Genomic DNA, 21245 nt, shown 5'->3' with positions numbered 1-21245 from the left:
CTAGCAGCAACCCTCTGCATGCCATCCCATGTTTCAAACAGGTGCACACTCGGATGAATACGCATGCCGTTGCATTAATTGCTGGACTGAAGCGGTTTTGAGTAGCTGGGTTATGCATATGAACATGTGTGTAGAGAAGCATTCACATTCACACAAACAGCCAGCAAACAAAACCCCACCGTTCTACTTAATGTTACTCAGAGAGAGCAGCAGGTTAACAGACATTTATCAACCACAGAGAACTCACATGTGTGCGTGTTAAGGGTGAGCCCAGCAGGCTGGCGTTGCTACATGCATGTTTTGGACTGGGTTGGCGGCGCGGTGAAGGGCGTAGCTGCACTTAAGTGAGGGGAGAGGCACAGGCTCAGACGATGATGGCAAAACCCTGCCCTCTGGTTTATGTAAGCGTCACCAGAGGGCTCTAGCTCTGTCTATTTAACTGCATACACTGCTTCAATATCATGTTTTCAGCACCGTCCTCTTTCATAACGAGGAGAGGGGATACATGTCCAATGGGAAACGCTGTGCAGAAATAAAAGCCCTGTGGTGAAATGACACTAACGATGGTTGAAGACACAGCCAGAGTGGACGTTATAATGAGGCAATAAAAAAAGCCGGATGAAGCGTAACATATCAACCGCCTTGTTTACTGAGCAGAGGGATGAGCAGCAAGGATATTGGGAACCCTGTCAATTGTGTTTAATAGCGGAAACATGAGACGTCCTAATAGAGCAGTGTAATAGGCTGTATCTCTGAGTCCCACTAAAGCAAATCAATATTTCATATGTTGCCAGGGTGCCACAGAATGAGCCTGTGCCTTTTTTTTTTTTTGTTACCGCTCCACTTGTGCAGAAGCATTGCCAGCAGAACAACCACGTATTAAAACGAGACATGAGGACTTTTACTGTCAAGCAATGGACGACAAAAAACACATGAACATTTAGTCCAAAGCAAACTGGGAGGCTGTCATAAACAAGAGGGCAGCATGCCAAGACACTCAATCAGCTTTACATTTTGCAAAAAAGGATTCAACCTCATGAGAGGAACAAGATGCATCTACAGGAGTCGGTGGACTGGTACAGATACAGATACAGATACAGATACAGGTACAGCGGGCCTTTCTCTAACCGGACCCTCCCCACTCCCACTCTGTGACGGAGTGAACTCTGTTTGTAGTCTCACTCACAGCTGAATGAAGCACCCTTCTTTAAGGTGTGAGGTATAAATACAGTGGCAAGCTTTGGGACGAATGTCCCTCTCTCCGACGGAAACTGTCGTAATGTTTCGTAACCATTGGTTACAGAGAAAATAAAATTTAAAAAAATAAAACCTACTCCAATGCTTCTGTGGTGGCATTCCTTTTCTTTTTTTGGTAAACATCTTTTTTCGTTTTTAACTCTGATGTTAAATGAGCTGCTTGGGTTTTGCAGCAGTCCCTGTAAATATACAACACTTAAAATGAAATGAATACGTCTACCGTTTTCTAGACTAGACAAGGTTTCACTGTATTTAGGATGAAATCTACCCTTAAGTTGTTAAATATCTATTTAGTTTGAGCAGTTCATGTTTGTAAGGGTAGTTGAAAGGAACTATATTTGTGTGGAGCCTGTTCCGTGACGAACACAAAACCCCGTTGCACGTGGCTAGTAAGTCGGTATCAACGCAAGCTCGCTGTTGGAGAGTTATATAATCCACTTCCACTCCCCGCTAATTGGTTTGGGATGCCACTTAATATGGCGGACCCTCTACGCAAACGTGCAAATGGAGTGGAAGTAGGGAAGGGAGAGGGTTTAGGAATTTGATATTTGAGAAATGCCAAGTGAGTGCAGCCAAATTAAGAACTGGGAGTGAGCTACCAATTTTTAAAAAGGTGTGCCTCAAAATCATTTAGTAAAAAGCCGGTTGTACAACTTGGCCTTATATTGAATAAATAATGTCATTCATATACAACTTATGATGATGTGCAACAGTGACATCATGAAATAGGTAATGCAGGAATGACTCATTTGTGCAGTTTGACCACAGTGAGGAGGAGAGGGCTTCCTGTGAGGTGCATCATCAAGTGGGGCTTCCTGATCATTTCAGTACAGGAGCCAGAAGAGTCCGCTTCCTGTTAAATGTAAAACCCTGGCTGCTTCCAAATCACTGGTCATCTCACTGCACTGATCTACAAGACACGAGTCACCGCTCTGTACCAGTCCACGCTCTCTGTGACATTGCAAACACCACCTTGTTCTCCCAGTGAGGTCACTGGCCGTGTTGACTCGACTATAGTGGATTTGTACTCACCCCGTTCCACTCCACGCCCATACTCACTTCCTCGCCGGTCTCAGAGCCGCTCTCATACTTAACGCTGCTCAGGCTCTCCCGGCTCCTCCGCCTGTCGCCGTCTGTATCCTTCAGGATCTCCACCACACGTGTCTGGTGGATGGGGTCGATGCCCTGATGGGAGTAACAACACGGGTACGACACACAAACACACACACACAAACAAACAAACAAACATGCCATGATTAGAACTAGCTCGGCGGTAGACATCAGCTCGTTGAGAAGGGTGAGAGAAGTGTAAAGTTACATGGAATTATTAAAGAGGTTTTTATGTTTTCTGTCTCTTTTAATGCATTCATAGCTCTGTCACAGTGGCACCACAGAGACAAAGAGGACATTTGAAATGTCTGTGAGATGGTAGTGATGTTAGGGTAGAGAGGTGAGACTCCATGGGGGGCTATCAGTTATAGACAAACCACTTACTGTGTTGCTCTGGATCCATAGCATTGTAAAGAAAGGGAAAGAAATATCATGAGATTTTGGGGGGCATATTTAAGAATGTACAAAAACAGGAAGTTATCTGCATGCAGAAAGGGACATTTTCAGCTCAGAGAAATGCTGCTGACCTGCTTGCGAGACCTCACGGCGCACTCTTCCAGGGTCTCAGCAGCCTCTAGCTTGCCCTGCCGGCGGTACAGGGCCCCCAGGTTCCTCAGGGTGGTGTTCACTGTGGGGCTGGAAAATGAGAAAGGCACACCAATATTTACCCACAAGGTCATTTGAGGAACAATTTGATCTCAGCAAATTGATGCATTATGTAGTATAGTGCAAGAAAATGCTAAAAAAACCCTGAAAGATTAAGAAAACCACTGCCGATTTAATCACATTCCTAAAAAATAAAGAAGAAAACTCTGACAAATACAAAGGTTTTTCTGCAATATACTGAGTTCACACATGTATCAAAGAATAAATAAATGGGAGTGATTAATCTCTAACCTTTACAATGTGTCTTTGTTCATAACCAAGTTGTAAAAACAGGCTTATCACGCTCTGCCTCACCTGTTGACTTTGCAGGCCTTGTACCAGCCTCCGTACTCTCCGTATGGAGTGTTGTCTCTGTGCTTGCCCTGGAAGTAAATAAGGGAGAAACGGAAGAGAAAAGAGCGTGACGGGGAGTGGTGGTTTGGACTGGATCAGCAGCATTTTTCCTGTGTTTCCATATAACGATCATATGCTCACTGAGGCTTATATTGTGTGTGAAGAAGAAGAGCGCCCTGAAAAAAATTATTGTATCATACTTTCCAGGAAGTGAAATAATCAGACCTGTTTTTTTCTTTCCATGCGACACGTTTCATTCATTTAATTTGCAGTGCTTATTAGTAATATTTGCTCTGCCTTTGTTCAGAATGACATGAGGTTGACTACACACCTTGCTCATTTCCTCTCTTTCCTCTGCGTGCATCCAGATGGGCTTGTTTTCAGCTGCAGACAAACAGACAGGAGAGGTGGTCTTCATACAGTACAACAGGACTGGGAAACAGCTTAAGTGGTCGACCTCCGGATGTTTCACTGAATCCACCATGAAATATTGATGACGCAGGCTGAGCTTGCCATATTACCCTTCTGACTAGAATAGTGAAATTCGCTATTCTGTATTTCAGAGGTTGTAGCGAGCTCAGTTTTAAAGCTAGAGTGAAGATACTGGTATGATATGAAAGTAGAAAACCTAAGGAATCGGTTGGTACCAACCATGTACCAGCTTGTTGGAAAGAATGCAAAATAATGCTCCAAAGTTAAGCTAAATTTGGCGAGGAAAAATTGGCATTGTTATTTTCAAAGGGGTCCCTTGACCTTTGATGATGAAACAATGAAAACTGTATTTTATTAGATAAAACAGATGTTGACAAACTGCATAATTTGCAGTTGAAAAAAAGTAATAAATCACAATATATCTTATTGAATACTCAGCATATCGCAAAATGTTTAAAATCGCAATAAGATCGTATCGTGACTTAAGTATCGTGATAATATATATAATATATCCTCTGGTTATTCCCACTCCTTATATTTAGCTAAACAAATACCTGGAGTTTAAATATTATAAAACTAGCTAAATGTTTAAGACAGTTGTAAATAAAATAAAGATAACTAAAAAAAATAGGACAATAGCTACAATAACTTGTCTTTCTTTTGAATTTAATCTTTTCATAAACATTTAAGCAGATTCTTTCCCAAATAAATGAAGAAAGAAATACAGAAAACATTATAAATGCACCATTAAATTGTCTTGTTGTACAAAAACCCTGAGCAAGTGAAAGAAGGTAATACTGGTGATGCCATATAAACAGTGACACACGCCAGTACACTTAAACATTTACAAGTAGCCATTATTACTTATTCATGCAATAGATTCATTATATAGGCCTTTGAAACACACAAACATAGCATCTATAACTGCCCTCTAATATTGCAAGTCGAATCACAATTGCAATATCAGTCAAAATAATCGCAATTAGATATATATATTTTTTTTTAAATCGTTGAACCCTACCTATAACTCAAATTAAAATATATTTAACACCATTTGCTTGTGATAAACTATAAACCATTGCAGTTTTTCTTCATTCCCAGGGACACAAACTGTTGCTGCTTAAAGCTGCTGTGCTGCTTCACTTAACCTTCAACTCTCCAACAGGTTTTTAAAATATCTGAGCGCTATTGTCAAGTCAAGTGACACATGGAAAATAAACCTTTTAGAAAAAATGTGAGATGCTTTTGCTTTAAAAAGCATCAGAGCAGTTCATTGTGCCTTTGAGTCTCTTTTATTCCTTTTTCAAAGCAGTCAATCTAATCCCCTGGAGGAAAGCACACAAACAGCTCAACTTCAACTCAAAGAGAAGAAAATTGCAAGAGTTCATCTTTCAGACAGGTAAACTCTTTATTCTTTAAAAAGTTTGTTTATATTCTTTGTGCTCCTTGTGAGTGGTGAAGGTTGGCACCCTGCTTAGAACATCGTCCACTTTTTAACCACCTGTCCACCATCACTCACTCTGCCCGCTGGTGTGAGACAAACAGTAGATGGAAGATAAGACAAAAATCAAATCTAATCGGGGAAGTTTGATGTGACCCACCACCATTTTTCTTGTTGTGTTTATAGGTTGATTGAAAAAAATAATCTCGACCACCACAGCCATATAGAGACAGACATGTGCTGCCACATACAGTAAGCTACGCTATGAGGCCTTACCATCAACAGATCCAAACTCTTTCTCATGAGCACGAGTCAGGATCTCTTTGTACAGAATCTCAGCCTCCTTGTATTTCCCCTGTTTGAGGAAGCAGGACGCCTGAAGAAGAAAGAGAAGAGAAAACACATTTTAGTGTTGGATCAGATGGGACTATTGACTCACAGTGTCCCCTCAGACAGCAGGAGCAGTTGGCCTGCATATTTCTCCTGTGTGCACTGTGACTCATGGATAATGATACAGTACCAGAGCCGCCGTTACTGTCTTCATACAGTTTCTCCATCATCAGTGAGACAGAAGACAAGAAGGAAGGAGAAAAAGCACGGCAATAGACAAACTGTAGAGATATACCAATCGATCTGCAACCGCTTGAAACCGGCCACTTGTCAGCCAGTCGGCCATGACCGGTGACTGGCCGATTAGTCTCATATATCCAATATTATGCCAATCAAATTTTGACACTAACACCGTGTCCTAACGGCAAGCAAGCGTCCGACTATCGTGTCACATCGCCTAAAAACATTGAACGCTGTCTGTCCACACAGACGCCCAGAGGCATCCCGAGTAAAGCAAAATAAGAAGAAAACTGAAAATACAAGCAGAGGGCTGCAAAGTCTCTGCAGACACAGACACCACCACACACTTCTAGTCGGGCATGAGGGATGATTGAGAGGGATTATTTTACGATCTTTTTTTTTTTTTTACTATCAGTCATACATTAATTTTTTTGTAAATTCTTGCATATTATACCTTTAAAGTAAAATTGGAATTGGCCCGGAAAATTGCAATCGGTGCATCTCTAGACAACTGGCTTCTATTAGCAAGGCTTCTTGAAACACAGTCATTCTATAAACACCTCTGAAGATGAAGACGCCTGTGCCGAAAGAGTGAAATTACAATATATTCAGCTGCCTTTCATAACGTTTGCCTTTCATAAAAAAACGAGTTGAGAAAAATCGTGCCCCTTTTGTAAAGTCAGGCACAGTATAAATCTGAAAAACATCAATTGTATACAATAAAGTTTAAAAAGTCATTTCAAGCGGAAACTTTGCAGGCAGAAAGCAGTTACCGTTTACATGCTGACTGCAGAGACCGAGCTCAGGCTGACAGAGCAATAACACTGCACTCTGCCTGTGTGTTTACCTTGGTACATTCACAGCTCAGTAGGGACTGTAATTCTTGTCAAAATAAAAAGTATAGTGTAGAAGTGAAAGGGTTTGAAAGGACAAGGGGAGAGAATCACAATAAAAGCTGATGTGGTAACTTGTCTCTCACCAGATTATTCTTGGTTTTGGCCACATTGGCGTCATCTGGGCCCAGTCGGCACTCGTAGATCTCCAGGGCACGGCAGTAGTAGTACTCCACCTCCTCATACTTGCCCTGGTTCTGGCAAAGCAGAGCCAGGTTGTTCAGCTGTTTGGCCACATCTGGGTGGTCTTTACCCAGGACCTGAGGGAAATCCAGGAGAAATGTTTTGAATTAAAACTCAGTGCCTTTGGCTTTCTCCAAGCATCTCTCCCTTCTGTACCTTTTGCTGCTTTCAGCAGGTCCGTCTGCTGCAGACACTCAGGAGATCTAATAAAAGGCTGGCTGATCAATAGAGAGGGTACAGAATGGAGCTTTCAGGCAAAGAGAGACTCTTAGTTTCCTGGTGGGCTCTGTAGCTTTGTCATGTCTCCTATCTATCTCCTGCCTCGCTCCCAGAAGCCTGCGATCCTTTTTCAGCTGTGCTCTCAATTAAACTCCTCCTGGCCCCCAGCGGAAACTTCACAGACAATTTAAGAAAATCATTTCCCTATTTATAGTCGCTGGTGTTACAGTAGCTCCAACTGACATTTTGGAACTATTATCACCGTTAACTACTTTATTACAATGAGCTAATTGTTCACCGGTTTAGCCTTGAGATGAGGCCTCGATAGCTCGGCTCTACTGGTGCGATCCAGGGATGTGGCCTACCTTTTCTCTGATCTCCAGAGCCCTCTTACACAGAGGCTCAGCCTCCTTGTACTTCCCCCTCTTTCCGTACAGCACAGCCAAGTTGTTCAGTGTCGCAGCAACCTGGACATACAGAAAGAGAGAATAAGGTCACTTCCTTTCTTCACTTTGCTTTCACATCAGCTTCACAATTACAGAACTTTTACTATTGTCTAACGACTTATTACAGTCCTAAAAAATGTATATTGTTCAATCAAGCAGTCTTTTCAAAAAGCTCAAAGCCACCCGGATTACACAGGATGGTAGTGTTTCATTATTCTGTGTCAGAGTGACAAGAGTAACTATACGAGACAAACCCAAATCCCACAGAGCTGCAGGGACTAGCACTGGGCTTTATTAGCGTCCTTTAGGCTTTACGAGTTGTTTTGGTGTCACAGTATAAATTGATTCATACAAATCTCTTCACAAAGGCAATGAACTGGGTGGTATAGTTTAATGATTTCCCATTGGTCGTTGTATGCCGACTGCAAGGACTTTGTGGGTTGGTTCATGCTGGATGTATGAGCAGTTGTGATTGATTACTTTAAAGCCTGCAGGCACATGCTCAAAAATCCATACTTTAATAACGGTGAAAACGAAATCCATACAGACTGAGTAGAAGAATAAATACAGTAGACTTTGTGGGTATTGCCTCCCTGTTGACAGTGACTTCGAGCACTTATGATCTATCTAAACATGGATATGTCCACATGAAGATATGGTTGCTATGACAATGGTGTAGTCTTACAGCGGGATGGTCTTTCCCCAGGGTTTTCTCACGGATGGACAGAGCATCGTTGAGCAGATGGGCGGCCTCTTTGTATTTGTTCTGATCCCTGAACGAGTGAGAGGGAGAGACAGTGATGAGACTGGATGTTTCTCACTCTTTGACACAATTTGTGTAGAAAAGGATGGGAAACATGACACAAGTAAGCAAACTAGCAAAAGCTCCCAATCGGAGGCATTTCTGACCTATAGACCAAGGCCAGGATGTTGAGCATGGTGGCCACGTCAGGGTGGTCGTGTCCAGAAGTCTTCTCCAAGTCCTCCAAAGCCTGCTTGCAGAGGGGGACCGCCACCTCGTACCTGCCCTGGGAGGCGTACTGGATCACCAGGTTGTGCAGGGTTCTCAGACGGGCCGGGATCTCGTAGCCTCCCTGCTGAGCTGCAGCCACGGCCGCACTGTTGTGTTGGTGTGGCACTGTGGAGTAACAGAGGCCACACACACAGGGCAAAGGTGAGCTTGGACGTCAAAGGGAGAAAACTCAGACATGATTATACCGCTAACTACATTTGCACGCAAACGATACTGTGGTTTCATGGAATAATTACATTATGGGGATAATTGAATTAGTTTGTGCCTTTGTTTGTGGTGCCAAAGCTCAGAAAAATCGCATGAAAAAACACCGCCGGTGTGTAAAAGCCATAAGTGTCATTATTTTGATGACGCATCATGCTGTAAAAGCCTCAATTGTTTTACTAATTGCAATTCTAATAATGTAATAATCCTTCGTTTTAATCCCATACTATAAATACTTTTGGATAAAAATTTATTATTAGCTCTTTACTCTAAATTTAACATTTCGGAGGCAAACTCCTATCGTAGAAAAGCTATTATTTTAATCATAATGTCATGCTGAAGTGCTGAATACTGTTGTTCTTACTTCCTGGGCCATGCTCCTCCTCATCATTGGGGAAGAGGTCGTCCAGGGAGTCCTTCGGTGTTTCTCGGTCCTTCTCCTCCTGCTGAGAAGATAAAACAAACCTGCCAGTCAGATCCTCCATCAGACATGCGGGAATCATTGATGACCATCTGGCGACACTGTCATGTAGTTTTTATCTTTTAAACATTTAGAGGGATAGTTCTGGTGTTTTTGAAGTGGGGTTGTATTAGGTACTTATCCTTAGTCAGCGTATTACCTACAGTAGATGATGGTCGGAACGTCCCACAGTTGGAAGAAGCAGACAAGAGCTGCTGCTTTATCTTCCTGTGACACAGCTATAGAGTCCGTTTCCGACGGGCAACTGCGGCCATTATTTAAGGTCTCCCCAAAGCAACCAGACAGAAAATAACAGTAATTTTACCTTGTAGAACACAGGAGTTGCTGGTCTACCGCTGCATCAATCGGATAGTTAGTTTGTGTTATTGTGTGACTTTGGTGAGTTTGGATTCAAAGTCACACATAGCAACCCTTGTTTTCTGCGAGGTAAAATTACATTTTTTTTTTCAATGAAGTCTGATGGCTTTGGCGAGAGCATAGATGGATACAACGGCTTCAGTTCCCTGTCAAAAAGGACTGTCTCACAGCAAGGTAAAGCTGTGAAAATATTCTAGCATATACACTGATATTGATTTTTTTAGGTGAGCCTTTCTTTTAGACGTCTAAAATACGTTTTGCTACCAGCCCCGTCCACAGCAGTATATTGCTTGGCTTCTATGTGATAACTCCTGTCTTGTTTCTCCAAGCTGGGGGCATGCCGACCGTCATCTACTGTAGGTAATACACTGACTATCGATAAGTACCTCATACAACCCCACTTCAAAACACCCAAACTATCCCTCTAAATGTTTGTCCAACTGGGCAAATGCTAAAAAATAATTAAACAGATAATTGTTTTCCAGAGCTGATGAAGCAATGAAGGAGTGAGCCATCTCATTTCCTTCTCATCTCTGTTGAGATCTGCACATGCGCATTACCAATTGAATAGCGAAAAAATGGTGGCGGGTAAAGACAAAGTTTATGAACTAAAGTGCAAGCGAGCATTTCAATTATCCTGCAAACAGGAGTTTAGTTGGAGGACGTGGGCAAAACTCCAGATTAATTTACTTAAATAAAGATTAAACATGACAATTAATGTTGGTGTTTGTTGTTATTTGATAACCGCTGATAAATAAAACAATTTGAATTGGGGCAAGTAAAGATTTACTTTAGGCAAGTAGATTTGTGACCCACTCGCCAGACCAGGCAAGGGAAAAAACATTAACCCTGGACATACCCTACATATCTGCTCTGTCAATTAGTTGTCCTGTGTTCTCTTTAGAGAGAAATGATGATGGCGCCGCTAGTTTTTGTATTAATTCCATGGAATATGGTTAGGTATCTGTCCTTGAAGATGGATATCTTATTTGTGTGATGATCTTATTTCTACACAGCCAATCAAACTTTGCATAAAACAGTAATGTCAGCGATCTATCAAATGACTAAATGTGGTTTCAGTTGGATCTTAACACAGAAGCCTGTTAAAAGCTGGAAAATGGAAAAGCTGTTTCCAGAGCAAGAATATGGATCCTTCAGGGTATCAGCATGATGGATTCTGCAATAAGCTGTTAGTGGATACAAGCTATTACAGCCTCTTTTTGTGACTAAGAATAAGGTCAGAATATGCAGCGATTCATTCCCACCATTGGATCAATGAGGACCAGAAAGGCTCATTCCTGGAAGACAATGCAGCTGATCGAATATCACAGTTTGCTGCCCTTTAGAGTTAAATCAATCATTTTAATGCAGATTTAGAATAAAAATAGTTCCAAGTTAGTTCAGAGCACATGATTTGTATTAGTATGTTCTGACTATTTCTGTCCCATTTCGCTTGTTTTATTAACAAGTCACCTCATTTCACTGCATAGGGTAAATAATAAATGACATTTGTAACTCGGTGCTTTCTGGTTAACAGTGTTAAAGAAGAACAATATATTTTAAAGAATCTTGTTATAATGAGAACAATCTAACTATAACACACGTAATACTCTGTAGATGCATTTGTAATTGCACTTACAGTGGGAGAGACGTCTTCATCATATTTTTTGAGCTGGTTCATGAACTCCAGGTGCTTCTTCTCCTCCTCCAGCTGGGCCACGCTCTGCTCGCTCTTCTGCAGCTTCTGCTGGGTGTTGGCCAGCTCGTCCCGCAGCCACTGGTTCTCCTGGCAAAGCCTCCTCACCTGCGCACGCAGCTTCTGCTTCTCCGACTCCACGGCGTTCAGATGGTTGGACAGGGCCATCATCACCTGGGAGAGAGACAGCATCGAAGTTGAGCAATGACATTTAACAAGGACAAACTGCTGCAGCGGCAAAGCAGGAGATAACAAACCAGGGCTGATTCTGAATGAATCATGATCAGCACTCAAGCTCAGTATAGAAAGAGGAAGCTGTGAGGAAGCAGAAACACACAAAGTAGAAGACAGCAACACATGGCTAGGTGGATTAAATAACACTAGGGCTGTATCCGAATCAGAATTATTTTTAATCAGAGTTGGCTGTTCAATACAAAGATTTGACTATTTGTTCCTTTTTTCCTCTTTATATAGACTATCTGGCATTCATAAAATCCACTGGCATGACTCTCAGTGATGATTTTGACCTTATTAACTTAGTCAAATGCAGTTCGCTACAGTTTCATAATGAACCAAAAATAGTTTTACACCTCCCAACTGGTGGGGTCTGTGTAGTCTGCCCGGGGGATTAAACTTAGTGAGTCAGGGACGGCGGCTCAGTGGGGAAGGATCCTCTCGTGGGACCTCTTTACAGTGAGGGCGCCGCAGTGCGCCGCGACTGGCTCTTGGCTCGGAAAGGCCCGGGCTGAAAGTGGCTTGCAGCTCGATCCGTGACCTTTGCAGCAGCCCTCGCCCGGTCCTCACCGCTTGCCCGGATCGTGAAGTTAGTGCTCGCTGCACCCTCTCCCTGCGGTGGAGGGACGGTGCTCCTAGCGCGACTGTCAACCAGGGCTGACTGTCCTCAGTGCGCGGGGTCTGCGGCGATGTCGACAACCGACAAGACTCGTCTTGACACGGACCCCGTCTCGTTTAGCATGCTTGGGTGCGACATTTTGTGTCATCATGATTCATATACTATACAACAGATGTGTTTATGATTAATTTGTTTATAAAAGCCCAAAGTTCTTCATAGATCGAGCCTAAAAAAAAAAAAACACGGCTCAACTTCAAGAATTTCCTGACAACTGTCACCGACGATGATTTGACTCATCGACTTTCAGAGGGCAGCCCTAACTAACACATATACAATTGTACTAAATTGTCAGCCATTCTCTCTTTTTCCTGCCAGTTCTGATATTAAAAACTGTAACCCACTTAATTTTTATTTTTTGCCCGTGTCATCCTAGAGACCTAACTATATCTACTCATTAAGTCATCATACCTCCACCACCCCGTCTTACCTGTGCTTCTCCCAGGCCCAGTTCAATCATCTCCACTGACTTGCGGAGCAGGTTGGACTTCTCGTGCACCAGGTTTGCCTCTTCATCCTTCTTTAGGCACTTGATAGTCTCCAGGAGGCTGTGGAGGATGGAGTTGTGCTCATTCTTCAGGGCCTCCAGACCCTGGATCACCAGCTTTGTGTTGGAGATGATCTCTTCCTGGGTGAGCTTCTCAAGCTTCTCTTCCCGTGCATACACCATGGTGGACATCTTCTCTGTAGCTCAGGGAAACCTGTAGAGATTAAAAGAAAGGGGAAGCGGCTGTTATAACAGGCACTGGACCACTGTGGGAAAATTTAAACAGCAGCAGCTGCCACATTAAAAGGACATTTTCATAACGGTCTTTCAAAGATGCAGCTGTGCTTGTTTAATATAAAAATTCATAACACAGAACCCGAGAGCTCTGCTGAACTGCTAATGTCGCAATATGTCTCGTCACTTTTCCTGTATTTCACTGAGAGTATCTTCAATTACAAATGATCTTTCACACTAAAAAAACATCTGAGGGATTATCTGTTTAAAGATATCAATGTCTGACAGTGTAAAGCCCCAACCTTGATGCTGACGGACACCAACGCTGCGTCTGAATCACTCACTACTGTACTCACTATATAGAGGACTATATCGGGAGTTTGCCATTTTATAGTGCTGTCCGAATGTATAGTGAGAATTATTATATCCTATATAGTGGACTCAAAGTATCCCACAATGCATAGTGAAAAGTAGTGGACAACGATGGTCACTTATCATGCACTATATACCATCATGCATTGCGCTGAAGGCAAAATGGCAGACAGACGAGAGGAAAGAGAGCACCGCGACTTCGACAAATCCGTGAGTTAAGGCGCAAAAATAATGTATTTAATGTGAACAAAGCAGCACCACAACACAAACGACAAAGTACTTTGTATTTATTAATTTGGGAAAATACGCTTATTGCCCTCACATTCACAACGGCTGTTAACTCTTACCTTTCACAATAAAAGCCCTAGACATAGACACTGCATAACAAGTGGAACTTAAATTCACTCAGAGCATTATGCAAAGAGACAACTCAACAAAATAACTTACGTATTTATCACACACAAAAATACATGTCAGTATTTATATGGAGGGTCTACCTGCAGACGTTGATCTGGTACGTTTTAATTGTGTGACAGCAATGACGTAATAAATAGCACAGAGAAAATGACCAGACTAGTGTCCGAAAGAGTTTTTTCATTTTGCAGATGAGCTCACTATATAGTCCTCTACATAATCTCTAGATAGTGAGTAGGGGGCAGTGAATGAGTGAATGATTTCAGACACAACCCAAGTCATTCTTGTGCTCTGCTGAGTTAGTAGCATGATCCCCGAGCAACGTGAAAGCCATAAAAGGGGAAATTAACTTGTGTTTTATCTCTACAGCGGAGATGAGGGATGCAAATTTCATGAGTGAGATAGGTCAGCATTTCTGTGAGCTGTTAAATTAGACAAATTCAGAATGTATGCTGTTCAATAACAAAGGGTTGTTAAAATAAGACACATGCTCCAACCAAGTCTTGTGAATTACTCAGCTGCAAGGGTTGAATGAATGGACACATACAGAGTAAAGACATGCGTATAATGCCTGCTTTATGCATAGCTGAGGGCCACAGGGACATATCATTCTGGTGGAAAGACTGCTGGGATTTGGCACCTATAATAAGCTCTGGTTGGGGAAGGGCTGCAGCCTGCAGTGTACCAGAGGGCACACAGATGCTGCAGTGTGGGGCCCTTCTGGTGCCAGCACTTGATCCAAACAGAGCTGGCTGCATGACTGGCTGAAGAGTCGAGGAGAGGATGACGTGACAAAAGCCTCAGGAATACAGCTTCGCAGCTGGTCAATCGCAGAAAAAACACCAGGGTCAATAATAATAATGTGTTCTCAAGAAATGTCAGCCCTTTGGCGAGCACATGGAACATGTGCCATTTTCCCCCAAACAGTCTGAAGATAACCTATGACTCACTGAGCCACGTCACTGTTGGCTACATCGTGCAAATGTCAGTGCATAAAGCTGCCCTGCCCTTGCCGGCTGGGGTCCAGGCAATGTAGAGCTTTCTGTATATTAACAGCAGTGAGCATAAGAGGTTATAGATGAGGGAGTTTGCAGTGATAAACACCAGCTGAGAGCCATCTGCCAAGAGGAAAATATACTACACCATTAGTGAGCCACTCCCTGCTTTGCTACTTGCATTTCAGCACTTGTCTATAAAAAAAGAAGAGCATGGAGAAAATAAAAAGACAAATAAAAGCCCTAAACAACTGCAATAAATAGCTTCGTAATGTGAAAACAGAAGAGATGATGGCAACTATGTTAAATCCTGCTGAGATCTGGAATTAACGTAGCTTTCATTGAATACTGTACATGGAAACATTACCTCTATCAACGGACGAAGAAGACTCTCGGTAACCTTTGAACTGGTTACAATGGAGGCCAATACTAACTTCCAGGCACAATGGTTGAGGTACCTCAGTGGCAAGTATTTCACGACAGAAGAATTGTGTGTATATTTATCTATCTTTTTAAACATTTTTAAATCATTATTTATTTTTCATTAATATTATTATTCATTTATATTAGTTTTATCATTAATTAATATATTAAACATAATATAAAAGTAATATAATTAATTATTAATATAAATAATTAAACTAATATTTATTTTACTCCTTGTTTTCTGTCTCTTGTGTATTGTATTGTACTGTATTACTGAGTTCTTAGTGGGAATAAGTTGTATTGTTCTTGCATGTTTGAAAACTTTATAATAAAGTATTAAAAAGAATCAAACTACTTGATAAATGACTACTAGGGTTGCAACTAACAATTGTTTTCTTTGTATTCGATTCATCTGCTTATTATTTTCCCGATTAATTGATAAGTCGCTTGTCTATAAAATGTGCGGAGAAATAGAAATAGGCTATGCCACTGCTGGATCTTGTTTCATTTTAGAACTACATTGCATAGTTTGAGAGCTTGGTCCAAGTTTCGTGAACCAGACGCGTCGTGCTGTATGAGCTCATTTGCATAATTTTTAGATTTTTCAACTTTAAAATTCAGACCCTAGACAACTCAGCGTAACACTCCCACAATGCACCGGGCGACTGCTTCTCCAGCTTTTCATAGGAAATGAAAGGAAAGCGTTTAGACGCCCTGCGTCACCAGATCTGGTGGAGAAATGCCGTTACAGAAGATGGAGTTTGTTGTGTATTTTCAGTGGACCTTGGCTCAGCTTTACAGCTGAAACTTGCACTGGCAGAAACACAGACAACACATCCAACTGGGTCTGTTGCTAGTATCTAGTAATTATGTCCCTCCGGTGATATTATGCATGTCTCATCATGTAATCACAGCTGATCTCGGTCAAGGGACTGTTATTTATGATGCTAATATATTTCATGATGGACACTAGACAAGCGCATAGGGGCAGCTACTGAAGCCAACTAATGACCAACTGGACGTCAGTCAGCCTGTAGAAATGAGCTTTAATCAGGACGACACTGGAGCCGGCATGTGTACCACCAGCTGGAGGCTCTGGATGGGAAGAAGAGCAGCAGTGATCGATAATAAAAAGTGTCAGGTGACCTAACACTATGGAGTGTATGGGAGGATGCAGAGAAGATATACTGTACATATATATATATATATATATATATATATCTCTGCTGTCAGGTGAAAACCTCTCAATGTGAAATGATATTGTTTTTCCTGTTAGTTTGCTTTCCAGTTAAAAGCTTTACAATCCTTGGGTTCATGAACCCGCTTACTTAAACCCATTGAAGAATTCAAAAAATGCAAAATGTTTGAAGGAAATAGATTTTTCCTCTTTTCCTACAAAGAAGCTTTTCTGTTAAATTCCTGAAGCCTCGGTGTGGCGAAGGAAAACATGAAGGGGTGGAGTGAGCCTGATGTAAAGCAGGTAGCATCTTGTTTAAGCTGTTAGAATGCTGAAGCTGACTGATTCATACTGAGCATGTTAGATTTGGTACCCAGGAGTGACATTGAGCACCTCTCATCCGCAGTTTAGTACTTCATTGCACTTCATATACGATTATCTCTTTGCTTCCATTTTTCAGGAAGAAACAGAAGAGAGCAGTAAAAGGCAAATTCACAGAGACAGCCAACCTCTTCAGAGACCAAGTAGAGTGACAAGATCCATTAAGCATTTATCATCCCACATCAAATGAAACAACATTTATTAATAGTAATATGAACTCTTTCCAAACCACTTCAAGAGATTTCAGATCATCAAATATATACCTACATTGAAGTCAACATCTAAAAAGACTAGGGCTGTCAAAGTTAACATGATAACGCGTTAATGCAAATTCGTTTTAATGCCACCAATTTCTTTAACGCATTAACGCAATCGGTCTTTTGGAGGTTGTAGCTGGCTCAGTTTTAAAGCTAGACTGAAGATACTGGTATCATATGAACCTAGAAAACCTAAAGAGTCTATTGGTACCAACATCGAACAACCATGTCATACTAGCTTGTCGTGAAGGAGGCTAAATAAAGCTCCGAACTTAAAACTAAATTTTTGCGAGGAAAAACTGTCATTGCCATTTTCAAAGGGGTCTCTTGACCTCTGACCTCAAAATACGTGAATGAAAACGGGTTCTATGGGTACCCACGAGTCTCCCCTTTACAGACATGCCCACTTTATGATAATCACATGCAGTTTGGGGCAAGTCATAGTCAAGTCAGCACACTGACAGCTGTTGTTGCCTGTTGGGCTTGAGTTTGCTATGTTATGATTTGAGCATATTTTTTATGCTAAATGCAGTACCTGTGAGGGTTTCTGGACAATATTTGTCATTGTTCTGTGTTGTTAATTGATTTCCAATAATAAATATATACCTATATTATCATAAAGCAAGCATATTTGCCCACTCCCATGTTGATAAGAGTATTAAATGCTTGACAAATCTCCCTTTAAGGTACATTTTGAAAAGATTAAAAATGTGCGATTAATTTGCAATTAATCATGGACAATCATGCGATTAATCATGATTAAATACTTATCGATTGACAGCCCTAAAAAAAACATTTTGAGGTCAAGCATCAAGATTAAACAAGCATATACTCAGAAATATTAAAACAGATCTGGTAAATATTCACAAGTACAAAACTGTTTTGTGGAGGTTGTGTAGTGGTCACGGTATGCACATGATTAGTATGCCAAAAACAAAATGACCAGAGGGCTTACAGTCAGTCGTTGCAAGCGTGGAGAACAGTAAAATGTGCTGACGTAAAGTCACCCAGCAGGCAAGAAGTAACACGTTTTTTGGAGAACTTACATAAAAGAAAAACAGACCACAGCACAGATGACTGAACGCCTTTCGGTCCTGACAAAAAATGGACTCGCTACTTTACATAAAAGTCTATTCAAATATCTCAAACAAATTGAGCTGTACTCTCATTTGCATGGTCAAAGAGATGACAGTCATGTATACAATTTTGAGTTAAGCAGCATTTAGAGTTGTATGCTTTATGATAGGGCTACACAATTTTGGAGAAATAGCTAATTGCGATTATTTCGACTGATATTGCAATTATGATATGATTTGTGATATTAGAGGGAATCTCTTCAAAAGATCAAGCATATTCACAGATCAGACAGCTTATTACCCTGCACAGCTACTCTGATTCTCAGCAGTTAAATGTGGATGAAAGGCCTGACTAGCTGAGTGTACACGGCAGCTAACAAAGAGAATAAGTGCTTTCAAGCACAAGCAGCTTCGCCTTGATAAAATACACAAACACCTGTATCAGGGACTTTTTGCTTTCCTCAGACAGCTGAAGTTAATATTTTCCAAGTCTTTAAAAAGGGAGAGATAAAGTCCAACAAGCCTGTTGTTTTTCTTTACAAAGACCGCCCTTGAATTAATCTTTAACATTTGTTTTTTTGTGCTTCATACAAATCATGTGCACACAAAACAAATGATAGCATTAAAAGGTTAATATTAAATAGACTGACAAATATACCAGCTCTCATTCATGAGGCCCAGAATATGACTTCTCATACTGCTGAAATGGATCACCGAGCTTTTGGGACAATAAAGAAATGTCACACATTACACTATACAGCAGCACATGTTCATTTGATTTGGGCTTTTATCCAAATGTCCTCATGATCAGGAACAGGAATGATCAGGTTAGTCAAGGTTCAGTAGCAGCTACTTAGGTAGCTATAAGAGGAAATGTTCACATGTGCACTTCTTAAAACAAGCAATAAGTAAACACGGGCACACGAGGAAACCATTTTCATCAAATCCCTCGGCTCTGAGCTTCTTGAACTACCATTTTAACACATACGCAACATAAATAAGACATAGTGCATTAACAGATGTTCCTGCTGCCACTCATTGGTACAACAGATGGACTATAAATGTAAGTTTACAATCAGGTTGTAATCTAAAACCATTAGAGTGGCATTACATAACTATAATATATAGGACCATTAGAGTGAAACAACTTATTCTAAGCAAACGAGTCATGGCTTCTGTCATGAGAGAAACGATAGGAAACAACATGTGGAAAAAGGGCAAATTAGCCTTTCAAAGAACATTTATATCCATTACAAAACCCACTAAATGCCTACTAAAGGCTTAAGACTGGAAAACTAACCTCGGTTTCAGTGGCAGATCAGAGCCTCATACTTTGGCAGGGTGGAAAGCTGATGAAATAATGACTCCTCCTCCAGCAATAGCGCCGCTAGACGCTTGCAAAGTGCATCATAAAATTGCCGTGCTAATCCAAAGTGATCCTCCTTAGAATGAAAAAAATTAAACCTTCGGTGTGAGACAGGCAAATGGAAACGAAGTCGGACAGGAGTGAGAGTGAGGAGTGCCGACGGTGAGGAGGAGGAGGACGAGAGCTGCTTGCGGGATGATGATGACCTTCCCACTGTTCCGTCAGAACAACCAACATCAGCTCAGGGCGCACATCGAGAGACAGCCCCGCCCACAGCGGGAGGAGAGCAGAGGAGGAGCGGGTCGGATGGGGGAGGGAGCCGTCCCAATCTAGACTCTGCTCCTCTATAGTCATCATCAGACACAAAGGAATAGCTCTAATGGGACGGACTAAATGACACTTACAGGCACAAAAGGAATTTCATATGCCACCAAGGATGAGGGCACACAACACACTGCAAGGTCAAAACCTGCTGTCTCGTGGTACTATACAGCATGTGGAAATATTACACTGATTTACACACCTTAGCACCAAGCAATACATGTCTGGTGAGACAACTTTACTTATAATCCAAAATCAAACCATTGACCTTGGCCTGCAGTCCATCAAATAGTCAAAAAGTGATCATTTGTAGACCAGCAAACACTTGCAACACGACCGGACCGCAATGAAAAGGTCACGGTTTGGGTTAAATTAAGTGCTGTAACTTAAGTACGGAAGTTACGTGACAAATAAATCAACTTTTGATTGTGATGTCACATTAGACATGACAAATCAGGGCAGTTCATGAAATAGTCACGAAATGTAATCTATTTGATTTGTTTACATAGACACTAATTTTCCTTTTTTTCCATGATGCTCAGCACAACTTTCAGACAATGTATTTTTAGTGTGTTTTCCTGGCTTTCCTAAATATGTCCAGCAACATGTGACGCATGTGTCAATTTCCGCTCAGGTATTTTCAAAATAAAAGTTTTCAGTTGTGGTTTAGGAAAAGATCGACTTGGTTAGGTTTAGGCAACAAAACTACTTAGTTAGGTTTAGGAAAAGATTGCGGTTTGGGTTTAAATAACTCTTGAAGTGGCGTAACTTAAGTATGGAAGTTACGCGACAAATATATCAACTTTGGCTTGTGGTTTCACACAGGACACGAACAGCAATCTCCTGGGCGAAAGCGATGTTCACTGCTCTCTATACTTCCCGATTCACAATTACGTGGATTACATATGAATTGATTTTGTGCTGACCATCAAAAAAAAAGTGTGACACTTGTGTCCATGTACACAAATCAATACATTAAATTTCGTTACTATTTCACAAACTACTATGCGACTGGGTTGATTGATACCTCAGGCAATGAGTATTCATACAGACAAACATCGCTTCAGTGATGTTCAAAGGCTCAATAATACAGCAGTGATTCGAGAACTATCTGGTTTTTGATAACATGATTAAATCCTAATACAAGCACAAGTCAAATATAGTAGCAATATATTGGCAACAGATCACCTGTGGTCTATGGACCTTAAGAGAAAAATCAATCCAAAGAGGTGTTGATGTGTTCCCACATTTCAACCACAGCTTGAATACAGAGGACCGACACTGAAACAACGTTATTTAAGATGTTCAATAACAATACAAAGACAAAAGAATCTCACGTGCAGCAAAAAAAACTTCAAAACTCATTATCAAAATACTGCTTACTAACAAATATGAATCTCTTCAAAAACAACTGAATAGTCCTATATTGACATTGTTGTGATGAGGTGGATCAGGAACTGAATTTTACTAGTAAGTTAGAGATGACTCAACCTTGAAGGGGGATCAAA

At 41.2% G+C, this 21245-nt stretch overlaps 1 protein-coding gene across 9 annotated transcripts in view; it reads right to left on the bottom strand.

Annotated features, from left to right (window-relative positions):
• klc1b (kinesin light chain 1b) overlaps nt 1-21245 on the bottom strand; it is a 32939-nt gene that overhangs the window by 8985 nt on the left and 2709 nt on the right. For 2 of the 9 annotated variants that reach the window (XM_074646662.1, XM_074646664.1), the window contains exons 2-13: nt 12662-12932; nt 11265-11495; nt 9152-9233; nt 8460-8688; nt 8236-8323; nt 7470-7571; nt 6789-6962; nt 5516-5615; nt 3698-3750; nt 3328-3395; nt 2895-3003; nt 2290-2442 (exon numbers count right to left, since the gene is read on the bottom strand). In XM_074646662.1, the coding sequence (XP_074502763.1) occupies nt 2290-2442; nt 2895-3003; nt 3328-3395; nt 3698-3750; nt 5516-5615; nt 6789-6962; nt 7470-7571; nt 8236-8323; nt 8460-8688; nt 9152-9233; nt 11265-11495; nt 12662-12910 (1638 nt within the window). In that variant the 5' untranslated portion in view covers nt 12911-12932. Of the gene's footprint in view, nt 1-247; nt 335-1359; nt 1746-1842; nt 2443-2894; nt 3004-3327; nt 3396-3697; nt 3751-5515; nt 5616-6788; nt 6963-7469; nt 7572-8235; nt 8324-8459; nt 8689-9151; nt 9234-11264; nt 11496-12661; nt 12933-19350; nt 19636-21245 lie in introns of those variants that run through there. The other 7 variants (XM_074646659.1, XM_074646658.1, XM_074646661.1 and 4 more) reach the window with 7 other exon arrangements.

The sequence above is a fragment of the Sebastes fasciatus genome, chromosome 9, assembly GCF_043250625.1.
Source record: "Sebastes fasciatus isolate fSebFas1 chromosome 9, fSebFas1.pri, whole genome shotgun sequence".
Taxonomy (NCBI): Eukaryota; Metazoa; Chordata; class Actinopteri; order Perciformes; family Sebastidae; genus Sebastes; species Sebastes fasciatus.
Note: the sequence above shows the minus strand (reverse complement) of the source record. Positions and strands in the feature narration are given on the sequence as shown.